General features: G+C 42.0%; 1 protein-coding gene across 10 annotated transcripts in view; it reads left to right on the top strand.

Annotated features, from left to right (window-relative positions):
• The window catches only part of NSD1 (nuclear receptor binding SET domain protein 1), a 179097-nt gene that overhangs the window by 84088 nt on the left and 68482 nt on the right, over positions 1 to 26527 (top strand). For all 10 annotated transcript variants that reach the window (XM_058440176.1, XM_058440175.1, XM_032158717.2 and 7 more), the window contains one exon: positions 371 to 2933. In XM_058440176.1, coding sequence (XP_058296159.1) covers positions 371 to 2933 — 2563 coding nt within the window. The remainder of the gene's footprint in view (positions 1 to 370; positions 2934 to 26527) is intronic.

The raw sequence follows: 26527 nt of genomic DNA, 5'->3' as shown, positions 1-26527 counted from the left end.
TCATACCTGTAATCCCAGCACTTTGGGAGGCTGAGGTGAGCGGATCACTTCAGGTCAGGAGTTTGAGACCAGCCTGGCCAACATGGTGAAACCCCGACTCTACTGAAAATACAAAAAATTAGCTGGGTGTGGTGGTGGGCGCCTGTAATCCCAACTACTCGGGAGGCTGAGGAAGGAGAATCACTTGAACCCAGGAGGCAGAGGTTGCAGTGAGCGAACATTGTGCCACTGCACTCCAGCCTGGGCGACAGAGCAAGACTCTGTCTCAAAAAAAAAAAAGGAAAAAAAAAAAAACCTTCTGATTTCATCTCCCTTTTCCCCCACCCATTTCTTTGATAAGTGATAATTCTTTTTCTCCTTTAAATTTAAGGTTCCTCAGAAAATTTTGAGTAAATGGGAAGCCAGTGTTGGACTTGCAGAACAGTATGATGTTCCCAAGGGGTCAAAGAACCGAAAATGTATTCCTGGTTCAATCAAGTTGGACAGTGAGGAAGATATGCCATTTGAAGACTGCACAAATGATCCTGAGTCAGAACATGACCTGTTGCTTAATGGCTGCTTGAAATCACTGGCTTTTGATTCTGAACATTCTGCAGATGAGAAGGAAAAGCTTTGTGCTAAATCTCGAGCCAGAAAGAGCTCTGATAATCCAAAAAGGACTAGTGTGAAAAAGGGCCACATACAATTTGAAGCACATAAAGATGAACGGAGGGGAAAGATTCCAGAGAACCTTGGCCTAAACTTTATCTCTGGGGATATATCTGATACGCAGGCCTCTAATGAACTTTCCAGGATAGCAAATAGCCTCACAGGGTCCAACACTGCCCCAGGAAGTTTTCTGTTTTCTTCCTGTGGAAAAAACACTGCAAAGAAAGAATTTGAGACTTCAAATGGTGACTCTTTATTGGGCTTGCCTGAGGGTGCTTTGATCTCAAAGTGTTCTCGAGAGAAGAATAAACCCCAACGAAGCCTGGTGTGTGGTTCAAAAGTGAAGCTCTGCTATATTGGAGCAGGTGATGAGGAAAAGCGAAGTGATTCCATTAGTATCTGTACCACTTCTGATGATGGAAGCAGTGACCTGGATCCCATAGAACACAGCTCAGAGTCTGATAACAGTGTCCTTGAAATTACAGATGCTTTCGATAGAACAGAGAACATGTTATCTATGCAGAAAAATGAAAAGATAAAGTTTTCTAGGTTTGCTGCCACAAACACTAGGGTAAAAGCAAAACAGAAGCCTCTCATTAGTAACTCACATACAGACCACTTAATGGGTTGTACTAAGAGTGCAGAGCCTGGAACCGAGACGTCTCAGGTTAATCTCTCTGATCTGAAGGCATCTACTCTTGTTCACAAACCCCAATCAGATTTTACAAATGATGCTGTCTCTCCAAAATTCAGCATGTCATCAAGCATATCCAGTGAGAACTTGCTAATAAAGGGTGGGGCAGCAAATCAAGCTCTATTACATTCGAAAAGCAAACAGCCCAAGTTCCGAAGTATAAAGTGCAAACACAAAGAAAATCCAGTTATGGTAGAACCCCCAGTTATAAATGAGGAGTGCAGTTTGAAATGCTGCTCTTCTGATACCAAAGGTTCTCCTTTGGCCAGCATTTCTAAAAGTGGGAAAGTGGATGGTCTGAAACTACTGAACAATATGCATGAGAAAACCAGGGATTCAAGTGACATAGAAACAGCAGTGGTGAAACATGTTTTATCTGAGTTGAAGGAACTCTCTTACAGATCCTTAGGTGAGGATGTCAGTGATTCTGGAACATCAAAGCCATCAAAACCATTACTTTTTTCTTCTGCTTCTAGTCAGAATCACATACCTATTGAACCAGACTACAAATTCAGTACATTGCTAATGATGTTGAAAGATATGCATGATAGTAAGACGAAGGAGCAGCGGTTGATGACTGCTCAAAACCTGGTCTCTTACCGGAGTCCTGGTCGTGGGGACTGTTCTACTAATAGTCCTGTAGGAGTCTCTAAGGTTTTGGTTTCAGGAGGCCCCACACACAATTCAGAGAGAAAGGGAGATGGCACTCAGAACTCTGCCAATCCTAGCCCTAGTGGGGGTGACTCTGCATTATCTGGGGAATTGTCTGCTTCCCTACCTGGCTTAGTGTCCGACAAAAGAGACCTCCCTGCTTCTGGTAAAAGTCGTTCAAACTGTGTTACTAGGCGCAATTGTGGACGATCAAAGCCTTCATCCAAATTGCGAGATGCTTTTTCAGCCCAAATAGTAAAGAACACAGTGAACCGTAAAGCCTTAAAGACCGAGCGCAAAAGAAAACTGAATCAGCTTCCAAGTATGACTCTTGATGCTGTACTGCAGGGAGACCGAGAACATGGAGGTTCACTGAGAGGTGGGGCAGAAGATCCTAGTAAAGAGGAACCCCTTCAGATAATGGGCCACTTAACAAGTGAAGATGGTGACCATTTTTCTGATGTGCATTTCGATAACAAGGTTAAGCAATCTGATCCTGGTAAAATTTCTGAAAAAGGACTCTCTTTTGAAAACGGAAAAGGCCCAGAGCTGGACTCTGTAATGAACAGTGAGAATGATGAACTCAATGGTGTAAATCAAGTGGTGCCTAAAAAGCGGTGGCAGCGTTTAAACCAAAGGCGCACTAAACCTCGTAAGCGCATGAACAGATTTAAAGAGAAAGAAAACTCTGAGTGTGCCTTTGGGGTCTTACTTCCTAGTGACCCTGTGCAGGAGAGGCGGGATGAGTTTCCAGAGCATAGAACTCCTCCTTCAGCAAGCATACTTGAGGAACCACTGACAGATCAAAATCATGCTGACTGCTTAGATTCAGTTGGGCCACGGTTAAATGTTTGTGATAAATCCAGTGCCAGCATTGGTGACATGGAAAAGGAGCCAGGAATTCCCAGTTTGACACCACAGGCTGAGCTCCCTGAACCAGGTAAGGACATCTAAATGTGATAAAAAAAAAATTGGAGAAAGTGCTGATAAACATTGCCCTTCTGAAATTGGTCTGTTGTAATGGTAAAGTGAAGTATAAACTAGGGGGGAAGAATCATCACTTCAATGAAGAAGGAGTTTTATGTAGAAAGGTCTGAATTTTGAAGATGAGATTTCCATATATATTCAAAAGTTAGGCCGGGCGCGGTGGCTCACGCTTGTAATCCCAGCACTTTGGGAGGCCGAGGCGGGCGGATCACCAGGTCAGGAGATCGAGACCACGGTGAAACCCCGTCTTTACTAAAAATACAAAAAAATTAGCCGGGCGTGGTGGCGGGCGCCTGTAGTCCCAGCTACTCAGGAGGCTGAGGCAGGAGAATGGCGTGAACCCAGGAGGCGGAGCTTGCAGTGAGCCGAGATCGCGCCACTGCACTCCAGCTGGGTGACAGAGCGAGACTCCGTCTCAAAAAAAAAAAAAAAAAAAAAAAAGTTAAACTTTACCAGAAGCCCTTTTCCCCAACCTTTTCAAGTAAATCTCTATAACATCTTTCTTTCTCACTTTCTCTCTCTCTCTCTCTTTTTCTCTCTCTCTCTCATTTTGTTTGTTTGTTTGTTTGTTTGTTTTTTTAACTTTTTTTCTTTTGAGTCAGGGTCTCACTGTGTTGCCCAGGCCGGTCTCAAACTCCTGAGTTCATGCCATCTGCCAGCCTCTGCCTCCTAAAGTGCTGGAATTACTTTGGAATTGCCTGACCTATTCCCCGTTTCTTACCTTTTAAAATCCCCAAGGTTTTTGGGACTCAATATGTAATTGCAAGTAATTGAGAGGCTCTGATCCTAGGATTTACATCCAGTTGTTAGGTTATAGAAAGCAAATAGACTCTATTGGATGGTAGTTTTTTTTTTTTTCTTTAGGCACCCACCACCATACCTGGTAATTTTTGTATTTTTAGTAGAGATGAGGGTTCACCACGTTGGCCAGGCTGGTCTTGAACTGAACTCAAGTGATCCACCCGCCAAAAGTGCTGGGATTACAGGCATGAGCCACTGCGTCTGGCTGGATGTTAGGTTTTCTTTGACCACTACTTAAGATAGGTCCTTCTGATTTGTGGACAATTTGATGAACCACATGTGCTTTTGAAAAAACTGCAAGTATTCTGTAGTACTTATTTGAAGGTCTTAGGTGTCTTAAATCCATGCTGGAATGAGGATTATGAACAAATAAAAATACCAGAAGTACCCAAGTGTTGTACGTACTGGCAGATGGAAAACAGAAATCTTTCAAGATATTAACATTACACAGTATAGTTGAGGATAAAGCAGTGTGTGTATACATGTATATACATATATTTTTTTTCTTTTTTACAGCAATATCCATTAACATAAGATTCTCAAAATTGTGTATCATAATAGATTTTTTAAACAGCTTTATTGAAAATACAATTCTCATCATAAAATTCACCTTTTAAAATTTTTAATTGAGTGGTTTGTAGTATAGTCACAGAGTTGTGCAACAATCAGTGCGATCAATTGTGGAATATTTGCATCATCCCATACAGAAACACAGAACTCTTATCAATCTGCCTTCAGTTTTTTTTGTTTTTTGTTTTTTCTTGAGTTGGAGTCTCACTCTGTTGCCCAGGCTGGAGTGCTGTGGTGTGATCTCGGCTCACTGCAAGCCCCACCTCCCGGGTTCACGCCATTCTCCTGCCTCAGCCTCCCATGTAGCTGTCACTACAGCTGCCCGCCACCACGCCTGGCTAATTTTTTTTGTTTTTTTGTTTTTTTGGTTTTTTTTGAGACGGAGTCTCGCTGTTGCCCAGGCTGGAGTGCAGTGGCGTGATCTCGGCTCACTGCAGGCTCCGCCCTCGGGGTTCAGGCCATTCTCCTGCCTCAGCCTCCTGAGTAGCTGGGACTACAGGCATCCGCCACCTCGCCTGGCTAATTTTTTGTATTTTTAGTAGAGACGGGGTTTCACCGTGTTAGCCAGGATGGTCTCCATCTCCTGACCTTGTGATCGCCCGCCTCGGCTTCCCAAAGTGCTGGGATTACAGGCGTGAGCCACCGCGCCCCGCCCTGCCTTCAGTTTTTACCAATCTGTAGATTTGTCTGTTGTGTACGTTTCATAGAAATTGAATCGTACAATATGTGGTCCTTTTGGGTCTGGTTTCCCTTACTTAGTTTAATGTTTTCTGGTTCATGCCTCTTGTAGTTGGTATCAGTTCTCTGTCTTCTTCTAAAATTATGGTTAAAAAGCATCTAACCTAAATATACCTTTTTTTTGTTTTTTGTTTTGTTTTGGAGATAGGGTCTGACTCTGTTGCCCAGGCTAGCGTGAAATTTACTCTTTAACAGTATTTACGGCCAGGTGCGGTGTCTCACGCCTGTTATCCCAACACTCTGGGAGGCCAAGGCTGATAGATCACCTGAGGTCAGGAGTTCAAGACCAGCCTGGCCAACATGGCAAAACCCCATCTCTACTAAAAATACAAAAATTAGCTGGGCGTGGTGGCGCGCTCCTGTAATCCCAGCCACTCGGGAGGCTGAGATAGGAGAATCACTTGAACCCAGGAGGTGGAGGTTGCAGTGAGCTGAGATTGCCCCACTGCACTCCAGCCTGGGAGACAGAGCAAAACTCCATTTCAAAATAAACAAACAAAAAAACAGTATTTAAGTGTGTATTATAGTGTCATAAATCATGTACATGTACAACAGCAGATCTCCAGAACATTTTCATTTTGCTTAACTGAGACTCTATACCCATTGAACAACAACTCCTGATTTTCTCCTCTGTTCAATCCATGACAGCTAACATTCTTTCTGCTTCTGTGAATTTGATTACTTTAGACATCTCATGTAAGTGGAATCATGCAGTATTTGTTGTTTTGTGATTGGCTTATTTCACTTAGCGTAATGTTTTCAAGGTTCATCCATGTTGCAGCATATGACAGGATCACCTTCTTTTTTTTTTTTTTGAGACAGAGTCTTACTCTGTTGCCCAGGCTGGAGTGCACTGGTGTGATCTCAGCTCACTGCAGCCTCTGCCTCGTGGGTTCAAGCGATTCTCCTGCCTCAGCCTCCTAAGTAGCTTGGACCACAGGCACATGCCACCACGCCTGGCTAATTTGTTTTGTATTTTTAGTAGAGACGGGGTGTCACCATGTTCCCCAGGATGGTCTCGATCTCCTGACCTCGTGATCCGCCCTCCTTGGCCTCCCAAAGTGCTGGGATTAAAGGCATGAGCCACCACGCCCTGCTGATAACCTTTTTTTATGGCTGAATAATATTCCAACATACTTATTCTTTTCCATACAAAAGCATCTTTTCTTTATCAGTTCATTGGTTGATGGACATTTAGATTGCTTCCACATCTTGACTATTGTGAATAATGCTACAGTGAACATGGATATGCAGATATCTCTGAGATCTGGTTTTCATTTTTTTTTTTTTTTTTTGAGATGAAGTTTCGCTCTTGTTGCCCAGGCTGGAGTGCAATGGCACAATCTCAGTTCACTGTAATCTCCGCCTCCTAGGCTCAAGCAATTCTGCCTCAGCCTTTCAAGTAGCTGGGATTACAGGCATATGCCACCACACCTAGCTAATTTTGAATTTTTTTTTTTTTTTTTTTGAGACAGAGTCTCTCTCTGTCACCCAGGCTGGAGTGCAGTGGCACAATCTCGGCTCACTGCAAGCTCCGCCTCCTGGGTTCACGCCATTCTCCTGCCTCGGCCTCTCCGAGTAGCTGGGACTACAGGCACCCGCCACCACGCCCGGCTAATTTTTTGTATTTTTAGCAGAGACAGGGTTTCACCGTGGTCTGGATCTCCTGACCTCCTGATCCACCCGCCTCGGCCTCCCAAAGTGCTGGGATTAGAAGCGTGAGCCACCGCGCCCGGCCTAATTTTGAATTTTTAGTAGAGACGGGGTTTCACCATGTTGGCCAGGCTGGTGTCGAACTCCTGACCTCAGGTGGTCTGCTCACCTCAGCCTCCCAAAGTGCTGGGATTACAGGCATGAGCAACTGCACCCAGTGATGTTCATTTCTTTTGGATAAATACCTAGAATGGCATTGGTGGAACATAGGGCAATTCTACTTTTATTTATTTTTTTTGAGACAAGGGTCTCTCTCTGTTACCCAGGCTGGAGTATAATGATGCGATCTCAAGTCACTGCAACCTCCGCCTCCTGGGCTCAAGCAATTCTTGTGCCCCAGCCTCCCAAGCAGCTGGGATTACAGTGGTTTTGCCATGTTAGCCAGGCTGGTCTCAAATTCCTGACCTTAAGTGATCCTCCTGCTTTGGCCTCCCAAAGTGTTGGGATTATAGGTGTGAGCCAGCGCACCTGGCCTACATTAAATTTGATGAACCTCTATAGTGTTTTGCATAATTGCTGCATCATTTTATAAGTCCTTTGTCCATATACATATGTTTTTAATGATACTGGGCCTCTTTGTCACCCAGTCTGGAATACAGTGGTGCAGTTATAGCTCACTGCAGCCTCGAACTCCTGGGCTCAAGTGATCCTCCTATCTCAGCACCCTGAGTAGCTGGGAGTACAGGTGCATGCCACCACACTTGGCTAATTTTTGTGTTTTTTTTTGTAGAGACAGGTTTCTGGCTATGCTGCCCAGGCTGGTCTTCAACTACTGAGCTCAAATGATGTTCCCACTTTGGCCTCCCAAAATGCTGGGATTCCAGACATGAGCTACTGTGTATATCCCTTTGCATATTTTTAAATCTTGTTATTTAAAAAAAATGAGGTATAAGAGTTATTCATATATTCTGGATATTAACCAATTATCTGATGTATGATTTGCAAGTATTTTCTCCCATTTTGTACCTGCCTTTTCACTCTGTTGATTGTTTTCTTTGCTGTGTAGAAGTTAATGTGATTTTTCTTCCATTTTTGCTTTTTAAAAAATTTTTACTTGTGCCTTGGGTCTCATAGCCAGGAAATTATTGTTCATTCCAATATCATGAAGTTTTTTGTCTGTTTTCTTCTAGGAGTTTCATAGTTGGAGGTCTTATGTTTAGATCTTTGATCTATTTTATGATAATTTTTATATAAGGTGTAAAATGAGAGTTCATCTTCATTCTTCGGCATGTGGATATCCAGTTTCACAATACTGTTTGTTAAAGATACTATCTTTTCCCCATTGTGTAGTCTTGGCACTGTTGTTGAAGATCATTTGACGATGTACGTGATTTATTTCAGGGATCTCTGTTCTTTTTTTTTTTATTTAATTTTTAGTAAAATTGAGACGGGGTCCAACCATGTTGCCCAGGCTGTTCTTGAATTCCTGGGCTCAAGTGATCCTCCCTCCTCAGACTCCCAAAAAGCTGGGATTACAGGTGTGAGCCACCACCCTGGCCAGGGATCTCTATGGATCTCTGTTCTGTTCCATTGATTTATATGTCTGTTATTTTTATGCCAGTACAATATTGTTTTGATTACCATAGGCTCATGATATGTTTTGAAATCAAGAAATGTAAGGCCTCCAGTTTTGTTTTGTTTTTTTTTGTCTTCTCAAGATTGTTTTGTTCATTTGGGGGTTCTTTGAAATTACACACTAATTTAGGATAGTTTTTTTATTTCTGCAAAAAAATTGGCTATTGAGATGTTGATAAGGATTGCATTGACTTTAGTTTCCTTTGGGTAGTAGGGATATCTTAACAATATTAAGTTTTCCAATCCATGAAAACAGGCTATCTTTCCATTTATTTATGTCTTCCATAATTTCATCCAACAGTGTTTTGGAGTGTACAACCATTTCTCCTCCTTGGTTAAGTTTATTCTTAAGTATTCTATTCTTTTTTATGCTATTGCAAGTGTGATTGTTTTAATTTCCTTTTATATTGTTCATTATGAGTATGTAGAAATGCAACTGATTTTTCAGGTTTAATTTTGTATCTTGGAACTTTGCCGAATTTGATTCTTTGTTCTAATAGTGTGTGGAATCTTTAAGGTTTCCTACATAAAGGTTCATGTCATCTGCAAAGAGATAATTTGGCTTCTTGCTTGCCTATTTATTGCTTAATTACTCTGCTAGGACTTCAAATAATGTGTTGAATAGGTTGCTACAGTGAGTATATTTCCCTTGCTCTTTATCTTAGAGGAAAAGCTTTCAGTGTTTCACCGTCAAGTGTATTAGCTGTGGTCTTTTCATATGTAGTCTTTATTATGTTTATGTAATTACTTTTTTGTTTGTGTTTTTGTTTTTAGATAGGGTCACATTCTTTTTTTGTTTTTTGTTTTGTTTTGTTTTTTTTTTTAGACAGAGTTTCATTCTTGGTGTCCGTGATGTAGTGCAGTGGCGCTATCTCGGCTCACTGCAACCTCCACCTCCCGGGTTCAAGCCGTTCTCCAGCCTCAGCCTCCTGAGTAGCTGGGATTACAGGTGCCTGCCACCACGCTCAGCTAATTTTTTTGTATTTTTAGTAGAGACGGGGTTTCACCATGTTGGTCAGGCTAGTCTCGAACTCTTGACCTTGTGATCTGCCCACCTCGGCCTCCCAAAGTGTAGACAAGGTCACATTCTGTCACTTAGGCTGGAGTGCAGTGGTGATACGGGTCACTGCAGCCTCAACCACCCAGGGTCAAGCAATACTCCCACCTCGACCTCCCAAGTAGCTGGGACTACAGCCGTGCACCACCATACTCTGCTGATTTTTAACCTTTTTGTACAGGTCGGGTTTTACTATATTGCCTAGGTGGGTCTAAAACTTTTGAGCTCAAGTGATGCTCCCACCTCAGCATCCCAAGTAGCTGGGACTAGGACTACGGGTGTGCACCATGACACCTGACTAATTTTGTAATTTTTTGTTGAAACAAGATTTTACTATGTTGCCTAGGGTGGTCTCAGACTCCTGGGCTCAAGCAGTCTTCCTACCTTGGCCACCCAAAAGTGCTGGGATTACAGGTGTGAGCCACCATACCTGGCATGTAATTTCTTTTTATTCCTAGTTTGTTGAGTGCTTTCTTTTCAGTCATGAAAGGTAGTTGAATTTTGTCAGATGTTTTTTCTACATCAAGTGTGAAGGTCATGTAGATTTTTGGGGGTCCTTTATTCTGTTAATGTGCTCTATTCTGTTGATTTTTCTATTCTGTTGATTTTTTCTATTTTTCTATTTTTTTCTATTGATTTTCTATTTTTTTCTATTTTTGAACCATCGTTGCATTCCAAGATTAAATTCCACTTGGTCATGATGTATATTTCTTTTATTTTTTGAGACGGAGTCTTGCTCTGTTGCCCAGGCTGGCATGCGGTGGTGCAATCTCGGGTCACTGCAAGCTCCACCTCCTGGATTCACTCCATTCTCCTGCCTCAGCTTTCTGAGTAGCTGGGACTACAGGCCCCCTCCCCGCCCCCTGCCCCCCACCATGCCCCGCTAAATTTTTTTTGTATTTTTTAGTAGACAGGGTTTCACCATGTTAGCCAGGATGGTCTCCATCTCCTGACCTTGTGATCCGCCTGCCTCGGCCTCTCAAAGTGCTGGGATTGCAGACGTGAGCCACTGTGCCCGGCCCTTTTTTTTTTTTTTTTTCCTTCAGCTGGCCCTAACGGGAGCTGTGTATTTCTTTTAATATGCTATTTAATTTGGTATACTAGTATTTTGTTGAGGATTTTTGCATCAGTATTTATAAAGGATGTTGCTCTGTAGTTTATCTTTTCATTTCTATATGCTCTAGTCTTTGTTTCTTTCCTTCTACTAACTTTCGGCTTAGTTTTATTTTTCTGTCTTCTCGAGGTGTAAATTTAGGTTGTTGCGTTGAAAACTTTCTTGTTTTTCAATGTTGGCATTTACTGATACAGACTTTTCTGTTAGTAGTGCTTTTGCTGCATCCCATAAGTTTTGGGGTTTTTTTGAGAGGGAGTCTCGCTCTGTCGCCAGGCTGGAGTGAGCTGGCAGGATCTCGGCTCACTGCAAGCTCCGCCTCCCGGGTTCAAGCGATTGTCCTGCCTCAGCCTCCCGAGTAGCTGGGATTACAAGTGCCTGCCACCACACCCAGCTAATTTTTGTATTTTTAGTAGAGACGGGGTTTCACTATGTTGGCCAGAATGACCTCCATCTCTTGACCTCGTGTTCCACCCGCCTCGGCCTCCCAAAGTGCTGGGATTACAGGCGTGAGCCACTGCACCCGGCTGGTATGTTGTTTTCATTTGTCGCAAGATATTTTCTTTTCTCTCTCTCTTTTTTTTTTTTTTAAGACAGAGTCTTGCTCTGTCACCCAGGCTGGAGTGCAGTGGCGCCATCTTGGCTCACTGCAACCTCCGCCTCCCGGGTTCAAGCGATTCTCTTGCAGCTGGGACTACAGGCATGCGCCACCACGGCCGGCTAATTTTTTGTGTTTTTAGTAGAGATGGGGTTTCACTGTGTTAGCCAGGATGGTCTCGATTTCCTGACCTTCCTCCTGTCTCGGCCTCCCAAAGTGCTGGGATTACAGGCGTGAGCCACCGCGCCTGGCCCTGTCAAAAGATATTTTCTAATTTCCCTTGTGATTTCTTCTTTTTTCCATTGATTGTTCAAGAGTTTGTTGTTTAATTTCCACCTATTGGTGGATTTTTCAGTTTTTGTACTGATACTGATTTCTAGTTTCACTTGATTGTGACTGGAACAGATACTTGGTATGATTTCAGTCTTCAGAAATTTGTTAAGACTTGTGTGGCTGGGTGTGGCAACTCATGCCTGTAATCTCAGCACTTTGGGAGGCCAAGGCGAGCAGATCACCTGAGGTCAGGAGTTCGAGACCAGCATGGCCAACATGGCAAAAACCCCATCTCCACCAAAAATACAAAAACTAGCTGGGCATGGTGGCTCATGCCTGTAGTCCCAGCTACTCAGGAGGCTGAGGCACGAGAACTGCTTGAACCCAGGAGGTAGATGTTGCAGTGAGCTGAGATCACGCCACTGCACTCCAGCCTGGGCGACAGAGACCCTGTGTCAAAAAAAAAGACACTGTGTGACCATATTGGAGAATATTCTATGTGCTTTTGACAAGAATGTGTATTCTGCTGCTGTTTGGTATTGGTGTTTTATATATGTTTGTTATGTGCAATTGTTCAAGTCCTCTGTTTCCTTATTGATCTTTGTTGTGGTTCTCTCCATTATTTTAATGTGGAGTGTTAAAATCTCCTTGTGTTACTCTATTTCTCCTTTCAATTCTGTCATTATTTGCTTTTTATATTTGGGTGGTTGGATGTTAGGTGAATTACATATTTGCAAGTGTTATAGCTTCCTAATGAGTTGACTGTTTTATTATCATATCATGTGTTCCTTTGTCTCTTGTGACAGTGTTTTACTTAAAATGTATTTTGTTTTATATAAGTATGGCCAAAACCTCTGCTCTCTTTTGTTTACCACTGGCATTGAATATCTTTTTGCAGCCATTCATGTTCAGCCTCTGTGAAGTGAGATTTAAGGCTCACTTAAATCTTAGGTGAGCCTTTTATAGATAGTACCTAATTGTCTAATGGTTTTCATTCACTCAACCACTCTATCTTTAGATTGGGGAGTTTAATCCATTTTTTTCTTATAGTAATTGCTTTTTTTTTTTTGAAACAGAGGCTTGCTCTGTCGCCTAGGCTGGAGTGCAGTGGCATGATCTTAGCTCACTGCAAACTCCACCTCCCGGGTTCAAGTAATTCTAGTGTCTCAGTTTCCTGAGTAGCTGGGATTACAAGCGTGCACCAACATGCTTGGCTAATTTTTGTCTTTTTAGTAGAGACAGGGTTTTGCAATGTTGGCCTGGCCGGTCTCAAGTGATCTTCCTCAAGTGATCCACCTGCCTTAGCTTCACAAAGTGCTGGGATTATGGTTATGAGCCACTGTGGTCAGCCTCTTTTTTTATGGAGACAGGCTCTCCCTCCATCATCCAGGTTGGAGTGCAGTGGGGCAATCTCAGCTCACTGCAACCTCCACCTCCGGGTTCAAGCGATTCTTGTGCCTCAGCCTCCTGAGTAACTGGGGCTACAGATGCCTTCTACCACCCCCAGCTAATTTTGTGTGGTTTTTCTTTTTTTTTTTTTTTTTGAGACGGAGTCTCGCTCTGTCGCCCAGGCTGGAGTGCAGTGGCGCAATCTCGGCTCACTGCCAGCTCCGCCTCCCGGGTTCACACCATTCTACTGCCTCAGCCTCTCCGAGTAGCTGGGACTACAGGCGCCCGCCACCATGCCCGGCTAATTTTTTGTATTTTTTTTTAGTAGAGACGGGGTTTCACCGTGGTCTCGATCTCCTGACCTCATGATCCGCCCGCCTCGGCCTCCCAAAGTGCTGGGATTACAAGCGTGAGCCACCGCGCCTGGCGGTTTTTCATTTTTAATAGAGATGGGGTTTCACCATGTTGGCCAGGCTGGTCTTGAACTCCTAGCCTGAAGTAATCCACCCACTTTGGCCTCCCGCAGTGCAGGGATTACAGGTGTGAGCCACTGCGGCCTGTATTTGGCCTCATTTTTTGTTAAAGTAATTACAGACAAAGATTTATTATTACCATTTTGCTAATTGTTTCTCATCTGGTTTGTAGCTGTTTTGTCCCCCTTTTGCTATCTTTCCTCCTTCCTTGTGTGTGTGTTTTTTTTTTAATTGACATACTTTGTTTTCTTTATCATTTCATTTTATGTATCTTCAATAGGCATTTTCCATGTTGTTACCATGGGGCTTAAATAAAACGTCTTACAGGTACAGTAATCTATTTTAAGCTGTTAACAACTTAAGTTGAGTGTATATAAAACTCTTTTTATCCCCCGAATTTTTTTTCGAGGCGGAGTCTTGCTCTGTTGCCCAGGCTGGAGTGCAGTGGTATAATCTCAGCCCACTGCAAACTCCCGGGTTCAAGCGATTCTCCTGCTTCAGCCTCCCAGGTAGCTGGGATTAGAGTACAGGCACGGGCCACCATGCCTGGCTAATTTTTGCATTTTTAGTAGAGATGGGGTTTCACCTTGTTGGCCAGGCTGGTCTCAAACTCCTGACCTTATGATCTGTCCATGTTAGCTTCCCAAAGTGCTGGGATTACAAGCATTAGCCACTGCGCCCGCCCTGTAAAACTCATATTTCCCCTTCCCCACTTTGTTGTTGTTTTTGTTTTTTCTTTTTTTGAGACAGAGTTTCACTCTCGTCGCCCAGGCTGGAGTGCAGTGGCATGATCTCAGCTCACAGCAACCTCTGCCTCCTGGGTTCGAGTGATTCCCCTGCCTCAGCCTCCTAAGTAGCTGGGACTACAGGGGTGCACCACTACTCCGAGCTGAGTTTTTTGTATTTTTGTGGAGACAGGGTTTCACCATTTTGGCCAGGCTAGTCTCGAACTCCTCATCTCAGGTGATCTGCCCACCTTGGCCTCCCAAAATGCTGGGATTACAGATGTGAGCCATCGCACCTGGCCCCCACTTTGTTTATTATTTATTATTATTACTTTTTGAGATGTTATCTCACTCTTGTCACCCAGGCTGGAGTGCAGTGGCACGATCTCGGCTCATTGCAACTTTCACCTCCCAGGTACAAGCGATTCTCATGTCTCAGCCTCCCAAGTAGCTTGGACTACAGGCACGCACCACCATGCCCAGCTAATTTTTGTGTTCTTAGTAGAGGCAGGGTTTCACCATGTTGACCAGTTTTTATTTCTTTTGGTTATATCCCTAGGAGTAGAATTCCTGGGTCACTCGGTTATTCTATATTCAACCCTTTGAGTAACTACCAGCATGTTTTGCAAGGCTGCTTTACCATAATATATCCCTCCTAGCAATGTGTGAGGGTTCCACTTCCTCCATATGCTTGCTGACACTTTATTTGGTTATAGCCATCCTTTTGGGTGTGGAGCAGTGGTATCTCATTATGATTTTCATTTGCATTCCTCTGCTGGCTAATGATGTTCATTATATTTTCATATACTTTTGGGTCATTTATGTATTTTATTTGGACAATTGTGTATCTAGAGTCTTTGACTATATTTTAATTGGGGCTTTTTTGTCTTTTGGTTATTAAGTAATAAGAGGTCTTTATATATTTTATATATAAGTCCATTATTATATATGATACAAGTATTTTCTCCTATTCTTTGGGTTTATTTGATACACAGATATTTTCTCCTCTTATTTGGGTTGTCTTTTTATTAGTTTGATCATATACCTTGAATTACAAGAATTTAGGCCGGGCGCGGTGGCTCACGCTTATAATCCCAGCACTTTGGGAGGCCGAGGCAGGCGGATCATGAGGTCAGGAGATCGAGACCACGGTGAAACCCCGTCTCTACTAAAAATACAAAAAAATTAGCCGGGCGTGGTGGCGGGCGCCTGTAGTCCCAGCTACTTGGAGAGGCTGAGGCAGGAGAATGGCGTGAACCCGGGAGGCGGAGCTTGCAGTGAGCCGAGATTGCGCCACTGCACTCCAGCCTGGGTGACAGAGCAAGACTCCGTCTCAAAAAAAAAAAAAAAAAGAATTTAAATCCTGATACATTCTGTTTGTTTGCTATTGTTGGTGTATGTAAGAACCATTATGTAATTCTTGGTTATGAGGATTTACCCTATGTTTTCTTCTAAAACCTTTGAGACATTTTGAATTATTTTTTATATATGGTGTGAGTGAGGGGTCCAGTTTTATTTTGCTGCATGTGGGTGTCCACTTGTTGAAAAGAATATTCTTTTTCTTTTTTTTTTTTTTTTTTTCCAGACAGTCTCTCGCTCTGTCGCCCAGGCTGCAGTGCATCCCGGAGCCAGATCTTGGCTCACTGCAACGTCTGCCTCCTGGGTTCAGGGAATTCTCATGTCTCAGCCTCCCAAGTAGCTGGGATTACAGGCATGCGCCAGCACGTCTGGCTAATTTTAATTTTTTTAAGAGAGCCAGTCTAGGCACGGTGGCTAGGCCAGGCACGGTGGTCCACAGCTTTAATCCCAGCACTTTTGGGAGGCCCACACGGGCAGATCACTTGAGGTCAGAAGTTTGAGACCAGCCTGGCCAACGTGGTGAAACTCCATCTCTACTAAAAATACAAAAATTAGCCGAACGTGGTAGCAGATGCCTGTAATCCCAGCCACTTGGGAGGCTGAGGCAGGAGAATCGCTTGAACCCAGGAAGCGGAAGTTGCAGTGAGCTGATATTGTGCCACTGCACTCCACCCTGGGCGACAGAGCAAGATTCTGTCTCCAAAAACAAAACAAGAGAGAGCCACCATGCCCAGCCTGAAAAGAATATTCTTTACCTATTTAATGGTCTTTGCATCCTTATTGATAGTCAGTTGGTCATAACTACGTAAGAGGTTGGTTCTGTGCTCTCAATGAGGTGGTGGTTCATACCTGTAATTCCAGAATTTTGGGAGGCCAAGGCGGGTGGATCACCTGAGATCAGGAGTTCGAGACCATCATGTCCAAAATGAGGGTCAAACCTCATCTCTACTAAAAATACAAAAAGTAGTCGGGTGTAGTGACACGTGCCTGTAATCCCAGCTACTCAGGAGGCTGAGGCAGGAGAATCACCCGAACCTGGGAGTTGGAGGTTACAGTGAGCTGAGATCGTGCCACTGCACTCCAACCTGCCTGGGCGGCAGAGCGAGACTCTTGTCTCAACAAAAAAATAAAAATCATAAGTGTTACAGTATTTTTGTAGTGATTAATTACAGTATTTTTGTAGTAATTAATTTTACTGTGTCTCTGAAATTGGAAAGTAACTTTACCCTTTTTCAAGATCATTTTGGCTCTTTTGCATCTTTGGTGTTTCATATTAATGTTAGAAGAAGGTTGTAAGTTTCTGCAAAAAAGCCAGTTATGATTTTGATAGGGATTGTGCTGAATCTGTAGGGTAGTTTGCATAGGGTTGCCATCTTAGCAATATTAAGTCTTCCAATCCATGAATAATAGATGACTTTTCATCCAATTAGATTCGTCTTTCACTTCTTTCCATGATACTTTGTAATTTTCAGTGTATAAATTCTGCACTTAAAAAAATTTATTCCTAAGTATTTTAGTCGTTCTTTGTCCTTTTATAAATGAATTTGTTTTCGATTTCATTCTCAAATTGTTTATCTCATGTTTATGAAAATACAAATATTTTGTATATTATTTTATCGTGCAACTTTGCTGAACTCATCTCTGTTAATTAATAGAATTGATTACTGTTTGTTAGTAATAGTATTTTTTTATGAATTACTTTGGATTTTCTGTGTACATGACCATGCAATCTGCATGTTTTCTAATCTAGTTTCCCTTTCCCCCCTTTGCTTACTTACCCTGGTTAGAGCCTCCAGTGTGATGCGGAATACTAGTGGAAAAAACAGACATCCTTGTCTTGTTCTTGATGTTAGGAGGAAATAATTGAGTCTTTTTCATTAACTATGATGTCAGCTGTGGTTTTGTTATATTACCTTTCATATTTAGAATGTTCTCTTTTATACCTATTTTGTCACATTTGTAAGATCTTTTTTGTGTCTTTTGAGAAGATAATTTTGCGTTTCCCCCTTTATTCTGTCCATATGATGTACTACATTGATTGATTTTTGTAATTTGAACCAACTTTGAAGTCCTGGGGTAAATCCTACTTGGTCATGTTGTATAATACATTTTTTTATGTTGTTGGATGTGTTTTGCTTGTATTTTGCTGAAGATTTAAAAATCTATACTCAAAGGATCTTGGTCTACAGTTTTCCTATTTGTATGATACCTTTTGTCTAGTTCTTTTTGTTGTTGATGTTTTTTGTTTTGGTATTTTTGAGACGAAGTTTCGCCCTCATTGCCCAGGCTGCAGTGGTGTGATCTCGGCTCACTGCATCCTCTGCCTCCTGGGTTCAAGTGATTCTCCTGCCTCAGCCTCCCAAGTAGTTGGGGTTACAGGCACGTGCCACCACACCCAGCTGATTTTTGTATTTTTAGTAGAGACGGGGTTTCACTATGTTGGCCAGGCTGGTCTCGAACTCCTGACCTCAAGTAATCTGCCTGCCTGAGCCTCCCAAAGTGCTGGGATTGCAGGTGTGAGCCACCATGCCCAGCCATCTTAGTCTAGTTCTGCTTTCAGAGTATACTGGCCTCATAGAATGAACGTGACAGGTAGATTCTTAAATAGTGCTTTGTTATAACCCAATTGCGGCCCTTCTTACTTATTTTCTCCCCTTTTTCCTGACATCCTTTACTTCCACTGCCTTTATATAGATGTACCTTTGCTAGTAAATAGGGTCATATGGGTGCTGGAAATAATCCTTTCCTGTGAATTATTATTAATGTACATGTGAATATTACTGTTAAAGCAGATACTGTCTTTTCCTTAAGAATAGTTCACAATTTTTGTTCATTATAATATTTCAAATATTTTCATATAATTTTATTTTTACTTCAGTTTTCGAATTTTTTGGTTTTGAGTATGTATTGAAAAGATGCGAGAAGCTATTCAGTAAAAATTTTCCTCCCAACCCTATACCTCAGTGGCTTAGATCTGCTCTCCAGAGATACTCAGTGTATGAATTACCAAGAAAAAGATAGATGTATATTTGTTACACAAATTCAACAGTATATATACATTGTTTGTACCTTGATTTTTTGTTTCACTCTCATATCCATGGGTAATGAGTTTCTAATTTTTTAAGCAGCAGAGTTGTTTTTCTTATAGTGTGCCATAGTTTTTTGTTTTTGAGACAGGGTCTCACTCTGTTGCTCAGGCTGGAGTGTGGTGGCACAATCTCGGCTCACTGCAACCTTTGCCTCCTGGGCTCAAGTGATCCTCCCACATCACCTTCCCAGGTAGCTGGGACTACAGGCACATACCACCACACCCAGTTAATTTTTGTATTTTTGGTAGAGGTGAGGTTTCAGGTTGGTCTTGAACTCCTGAGCTCAAGTGTTCCACCTGCTTCAGCCTCCCAAAGTGCTGGGATTACATGCGTGAGCCACCGGGCCTGGCCAGTAGTGTGCCATAATTTGTTAAACTGTTCTCCATTAATGGACATTTAGTTTGTTTTCCAGTTTTAAGTAATTTAAAATTTAGCATAGTTAAAAACGTTAAGTCGTTTGGTATGTGTGAGAGAACCTGAAAGATAAATTGCTATCGAGGTTTACGTATTTATTTTTGAAATGGGGTTCTTGCTATTTTGCCCAAGCCTGATCTCAGACTCTTTCCTTCACTTGAGAGATCCTCCTGCCTTAGCCAAATAGCTGGGACCACAGCCGTGTACTACCATGCCCAGCTTAGGTCATTTGGTTTGTCTTTGGCGATATCTCTTAGTATTCCAATTTGAAATTTCACTTCATAGTTGTTATACTGATATGTTCCTACTAACAGTACAGAAAAGTACAGGTTGGCATTCTGTTTTTATTTAACATCCAGTCTCACCACCCCCTTTTTCAAGTCTGTATTCCCACTCACAATCTCGTTATTAAAAAAAATTTTGAGTAAAGTATGAAATTTTATTAAGGAGCTACATGTATAGTTTTGATATGAATGAAGCTATGTTTCAGATGGTTAATTTACTTTGGTTTTTTGGAATTTCCAATTTTTTTTTTTTTATTTTACAGAGTCTTGCCAAATTTATAACGACTGTAGGCCAGGGTATGGATAGGGATATTTTTACTAAGTACTATTACATGTACTAGAGGTATTCTGTTATGTTAAAATATCCTATTAGAGATACATGATGAAAGACATATGGATGAAATATTATGGAGTATGAGATGTTGCAAAATAACTTGGAAAGACAAAGATATAGATAAAAATAGATTGGCCATGAATTTGTAATCAGTGAGTCTAAGTGTTTATTATACTGGTTTTGTAGATGTTTGTAATTTTCTATGATACATCCTTTTTCAGTAGGAATTCAGAATAAAGAAAGTGGTAAATATTTGAATAAATCTAAGTAACAGCTGACTATGAAAATAATGCCTTATGGTCTTAAATATATATGGAATTAAAATATACCACAATGATAAAATATAAGTTGGCATGGAGGCAGATGGAAGTTAGTTTCCTTTACTCTCTGGCAGGATGATAACAAAATTGATTAACTTTGGATTTTTATGAGTTAATATTATTATTATTATTTGTAGACAGAGCCTAGCTCTGTCACCCAGGCTGGAGTGCAGTGATGTGATCTCGGCTCACTACAACCTCCACCTCCCGGGTTCAAGCAATTCTCCTGCCTCAGCCTCTGGAGTAGCTATAGGTGTGTGCCAACACATCTGGCTAATTTTTGTATTTTTAGTAGAGACAGGGTTTTACCATGTTGGCCAGGCTGGTCTCAAACTCCTGACCTCTGGTGATCCACCCGCCTTGGCCTCCCAAAGTGCTGGCATTACAGTTATGAGCCATACACCCAGCCCTAAATATTCATATTTAAATTTTTAAAATAACCGAAAACATGGAACAGAAAGCAGAAAGTTTGGCCTGGCACAGTGGCTCAGGCCTGTAATTCCAGCTATTCGGGAGGGTTAGGCAGGAGAATTGCTTGAACCCAGGAGGCGGAGGTTGCAGTGAGCCAAGATCGTGCCATTGTACTCTACCCTGGACCACAAGAGAGAAACTCTATCTCAAAAAAAAAAAAAAAAAGCAGAAAGTTCCCTTGTAATTTATTTTTTTGGAAGATTCATCCTGTAGATTTTTTCAGGCTGCATTGCACTGTATGCAGCCCTGTTGTATGGTTTTTCATATTTCTCTTACTCTGTACAGTAGTCTCCCTTTATCTAGAAACTCATTTTTCACAGTGTCAATTACCTGTAGTCAACTGAGGTCCAAAAATAGGTGAGTACAGTACAATACAGTCATTTTGGGGCAGAGAGGGAGAGAGAGCACATTCACGTAAGTTGTATTATAGTATATTGATAACATTGGCCTTTTTTTCTTTTTTCTTTTCTTTTTTTTTTGAGTTAGAGTCTTACTCTGTCACCCAGGATGGAGGGCAGTGGCATGATCTTGACTTATGAGCTACTAGCTGCAACTACAGACATGCACCACCACGCTAAGCAGATTTTTGTATTTTTAGTAGAGACGGGATTTTGCCATGTTGGCTAGGCTGGTCTTGAACTCCTGACCTCAAGTGATCCACCTGCCTCGACCTCCCAAAGTGCTGGGATTACAGGCGCGAGCCACCAGCCCCGGCCTAGGCTGAATGATCTAGATTGCCACTATTAGGAATGGTTTTGGGGTTTTTGCCTTTTTTTTGTTTCTTTAAACTTTTTTCTCTGAGGTTCCAGAACTAGGAAAGTCGAGGTATAAATAGGGTCTAATAATCTGTATTGGAGGAGTGATGTTGCTATTAGTATTCTAGTCCTTTGGGAAAATTCACCATTTTAATGAAAAGGAGAAAACTGTATGTAGTTCAGTCTTGATTAAAGAGATTTTACTTTTTAAAATTAACTTTATCCAAGGTATAATTTACATACCGTGAAATTTGTACATTTTATGTATACAATCGAATACTATTTGCAAATTTAATGTGTTATGCAACCATCTCTGTAAATCCGTTTTGGAGCATTTCTACCATCCCAGTAAAGATCCTTCTAATCTGCATATATAATCCCTATTCCTACCACTAGTCCTAGAGAACCAATAGTTGACTCTCTCTGTAGATTTGCCTTTTCCCTGGACATTTACTATTAATGGAATCATGCAATATGTGATCTTTTGTGTCTTGTTCTTCTCATTTGGTGTATTTTTGTGATTAAAAAAAAAAACTTACCATCTGTAATTTGTCCCCTTTTTTGCTAAATAGTATTCTACCGTAGGTATATGCCTAATTTTATTTATTCATTCATTCATTGATTAACATTTGGGCTGTTTCAACTTTTTGGCTGTTTTATCATTTTAGTTGATAGTGTATACTCTGAGGTCTACGGCTGTTGCTATACTCATCCAGTATTTGTCATTTATCTCTTTCTTCACAATACAGTGACATTTTGTAGTTGTATAGTGGGCATGACGTACTGGTTGTGGGGTAGGAATTAGAGCGTATTTGCTGAGAACCTTCGGGGTAGTGTGATTTGGCTCTTGCTTTGTTTAATATTTGCTACATATCCTGTATTAAGGTTTGCATAATTACTCCTCTTTCCATTGACTTGTGCAGTTTAATGGATTTTGATATTTTCTTCCAATATCCAAAAGATCATATTCCTCCTTTGTTCCTGGTATATTCTTTATCTTAGCTTGGCAAATCACTTACTTTTTTGCCTCACTTTGCTCCTTTGTAGTAAGAGTAGGTGAATTCTCCATGCTTTTCTAACTGAAAAGTGCTGTAACCGGGAGAGAACATAGGTAGGGAGTTGGGGTAGTTGAGGCAAGGAAGAAAGAGGGGAAGCCTAGCAACAGCCAGGAACCATCTTTTTATATATTTTTTATTTTTTTGAGGTGGAGTCTTGCTCTGTCACCCAGGCTGGAGTGCAGTGGCACGATCTAGGCTCACTGCAACCTCCGCCTCCCAGGTTCAAGCGATTCCCCTGCCTCACCCTCCTGAGTAGCTGCGACTACAGGTATGCACCACCACACCTGGCTAGTTTTTGTATTTTTGGTAGAGACGGAGCTTCACCATGTTGGCCAGGCTGGTCTCGAACTCCCGACTTCAAGTGATCTGCCTGCTTCAGCCTCCCAAAGTGCTGAGATTACAGGCATGAGCCACTGTATCCCACCCAGGAAGCATCTTTTTAAAATTCATTCAGTTGTCACCAAGCTGTTTCACTTACAATATGTTACTCTATTTGTTACTTATTTTTATTTTTTATTTTTTATTTTTTATTTTTAGGCACTGTCGCCCAGGCTGGAGTGCAGTGTTGCTGTCTTGGCTCACTGCAACCTCTGCCGCCTGGGTTCAGGTGATTCTCGTGCCTCAGCCTCAGTATGTTACTCTATTTTTTATTTAGGGAAAGACTTGGTAGACTTTTCTTAAAGTGCCAGATAGTAAATATTTTAGGTTTTATGAGCCATAAGGTCTTTGTCACCTAATAGATGTATCCAGTACAGAATTTCTCACTTTAATTTCCAGTCTTTTGTGCTATCTGCTGGTTTCATTGTGAGCTGCAAGGAAATAGAGAGCTGGAGGACTGAAGCCGAGTCTGGGAAGTTACTCTATGAGAGAAGCAAACCCCACAGGTAGAGTGGAAACAGCAATTATAAGAGGAAACTCGGCCAGGCGTGATGGCTCAAGCCTATAATCCCAGCACTTTGGGAGGCTGAGGTGAGCAGATCACCCGAGGACAGGAGTTTGAGACCAGCTGGGCCAACATGATGAAACCCTGTCTCTACTAAAAATCCGAAAAATGAGCCAGGTGTGGTGGCTTGTGCCTGTAGTCCCAGCTACTCAGGAGACTGAGACACAAGAATCACTTGAACCCATGAGGTGAAGGTTGCTGTGAGCCGAGATCACAGCATTCCACTTCAGTTGTGCTTCAGCCTGGGTGACAAAGCAAGACTCCGACTCAAAAAAAAAAAAAAAGAGGAAATGCAACAAGACTTAGCCTATGGAACCTGCCAAGAAGAAGACAAAGGAAGGAGACTGTCTAGGATTGAGATCCAATTTGTGTGAGGGGGGTAGTGATGGATGGGGATAAGGGGCATGATGTGATAGCATAGGGACCCGTTTTAATGAAAAGTGTTCATGGGGCATTTTGAGAGACTTTGGGATGGAATTATGACCTTGCCACCTCAATAATTAACTAATTTGATGGGTTTGTGTAAGTCACCACCCTGCCCCCACTTTGAGACAGGGTTTTGTTCTGTTGTCCAGGTTGGAGTGCAGTGGCACAATCCTAGCTCATTGCAGCCTCAAACTCCTGGGCTCAAGTGATCCTCCCACCTTAGCCTCCCAAATAGCTGGGACTACAGGCGCGTGCCACCACACCTGGCTAATTTTTTAACTTTTTGTAGGGATGAGGTCTCGCCGTGTTCCCCAGGCTTGTGTTGAACTCCTGGGCTCAAGTAATCCTCCTGCTCATGCCTCCAAAGTACTTGGATTACAGGCGTGGGCCACTTTGCCTAGCTGTTTTCACCATTACTTTGAAGAAAAATGTGTACTTTAATATTTTGATCGTAAAACATGACACTATTATTATTATTTTTTGAGAGGGAGGCTAAAGTTCAGTGGTGCGATCTCGACTCACTACAACCTCCACCTTCTGTGTTCAAGCAATTTTCCTTCCTCACCCTCCTGAGTAGCTGGGACTACAGGCATGCGCCACTACAAAATTTTTGTATTTTTAGTAGAGACGGGGTTTTTCCACGTTGGCAGGCTGGTCTCGAACTCCTGGCCTCGGGTGATCCGCCCACCTCGGCCTCCCAAAGTGCTGAGATTACAGGCATGAGCCACTGCGCCTGACCTGTGACAAGATTTTTTTTAAAGGACGTACCCAAAATTCCATTTTTAATCTTTCAATTTTTTCTTTTCTTTTGAGCCATAAAGCAACTGCATATATATTAAATCTTATTCTCCTGCCTTTTGCATACATGACATACACTTTATATGTTATTGGGATAATGACATATAATCAATTATATATAATTATTATTTTACTTTTACAGATAGGGTTTTGCTGTGTCATTCAGGCTTGAGTGTGGCGGCACTGTCTTGGCTCACTGCAGCCCCTATCTCCTGGGCTGAAGCCATCCTCCTGCTTCAGTCTCCCATGTAGCTGGGACCACAGGTGTGTGCCACCACAGGCAGCTATATTTTTATGTTTAGTAGAGGCATGGTCTCACTTTGTTGCCCAGGCTGTTCTTGAACTCCTGGGCTCAAACCATCTGCTCACCTTGGCCTCCCATGCCTTTTATATTTTTTGATAATTCTGTTTAGATGTATAGTTCTCAGTTTTTTAGCATGAGACAATAATACAACCATATGATACTAAACTGATGAAATGTTTGTACAGTGGTTTTGAAATTCATATGGTAGTGCCAATTATATAATATTCTGTTGAAATGTCATTCTGATATTCTACATAATCCATAGAGATGTTGTTTAAAATGCAGGTTGAGCATTCCTAATCCGAAATCCAAAATGCTCCAAAATCGAAATCTTTTTGAATATTGACATAATGCCACAAGTGGAAAATTCCACAGTTGACATCATGCAATGCGTCAGTCAGAACACAGGAACGTAGCACAGTTTGTTCAGTGTCCCCTAGGGAAAAACTATCCTTCCATCCCCCTTCAGCTTAGATGTATCTTTTACGTGTACAGCCGGATTTTCCCATGCAATTATACCCATAAAAGGTGGTAAAATGGCACACGTGCAGGCTGGATGCACCAACAGAAAGTTTTCCAAAATAACCCACATGGGGCAAAAGCCTCCTACGTTATTCATTGTGTTTTTAAATTAAAAAGAATTTTTTCCTGCTTTGTGGTATAAAGATTTTGTTGAACTTTTCAGAAAACCTGAAGATATCCCCATAGATAAGAGTAATAAGAAAGGAGGAAGAATTTAGGTATAGTGCAGAAAGTAAGTCAGGATCTTGGATAAACTAGACAGTGGTGTAAGTGTGAAACATCTTACAGAAGAGTATGGTATTAGAATGACCACCATGTATGACGAGACAGCCCCTACAGGAATTCAGGATGACTAGGACAGAATAACTGTGCTGGGATGTACTAATTAAGCAGGCATGTGTAAGTGTAAACTTGCTATGATAGGCAAAAGCTTGTGTTCTCACTGTTAGTGATTTCAAGGCATGAATTTCTTTTCTTTTCTTTTTTTGGAGATAGTCTCGCTCTGTTGTCCAGACTTGAGTGCAGTGGCACAATTACGGCTCACAGTAGCCTTGATCTTCCAGACTCAAGCATTCTTCCCTGGTAGCTGGGACTACAGCTGTGTGCTACTATGCTTGGCAATTTTTTTTTTTTTTTTTTTTAATTTTTAGTAGAGATGGGGTCTCACTATGTTAACTGGGCTGGTATTGAACTCCTGGGCTCAAGTGATCTTCCTGCATTGGCTTCCCTAAGTGCTAGGATTACAGGCATGAGCCACTGCACCCAGCCCCAAGGCATGAATTTTTTTTTTTAAAGTTTGGCTCTGTCACCCAGCCTGGAGTGCAGTGGCTAGATCTTGGCTCACTGCAACCTCTGCCTCCCAGGTTTAAGTGATTCTCATGCCTCAGCATCTGGAGTAGCTCACATTATAGACATGAGCCACCGTGCCTGGCTAGTATTTTTTTTTTTAAAGTAGAGACAGGCTTTCACCATATTGGCCAGGCTGGTCTCGAACTCCTGAGCCACCGCACCTGCCCCAAAGGCATGAATTTCTTACTGGTTCATTATTATGCTAACAGAAAGGCATGGATATCTAGAGACATCTTTTCTGATTGGTTTCACAAACATTTTGTAGCAGTAGTTGGTGCTTATTTCAGGGAAGCTGGACTGGATGATGACTGTTCCTCCTTGAAAACTCTTCAGCTCATCCTGCAGCTGCAGTTTTATCAAAAATAATGTTTATGCCATGTGCTTTTCCTTTAAGTGTGACTTCACTGCCATATGACCAGGGAATCCCTAGATTGATGAAGAGTAAATATAAAAACGCTTTCTTGAATAAGCTGGCAGCTGTGAATAGATGTATGGGTGTGAAACGGTTTCAATAGGAGTGAAGGATGCCATATATGCTGTTGTCAGTGCCTGGAACACAGTGACTAAAGGTACAGCTGTGCATGCCTGGCACCACTTC

This window comes from Hylobates moloch, unplaced genomic scaffold (assembly GCF_009828535.3).
Source record: "Hylobates moloch isolate HMO894 unplaced genomic scaffold, HMol_V3 SCAFFOLD_6, whole genome shotgun sequence".
NCBI lineage: Eukaryota > Metazoa > Chordata > Mammalia > Primates > Hylobatidae > Hylobates > Hylobates moloch.
This window is presented reverse-complemented; position numbering and strand designations above follow the sequence as displayed.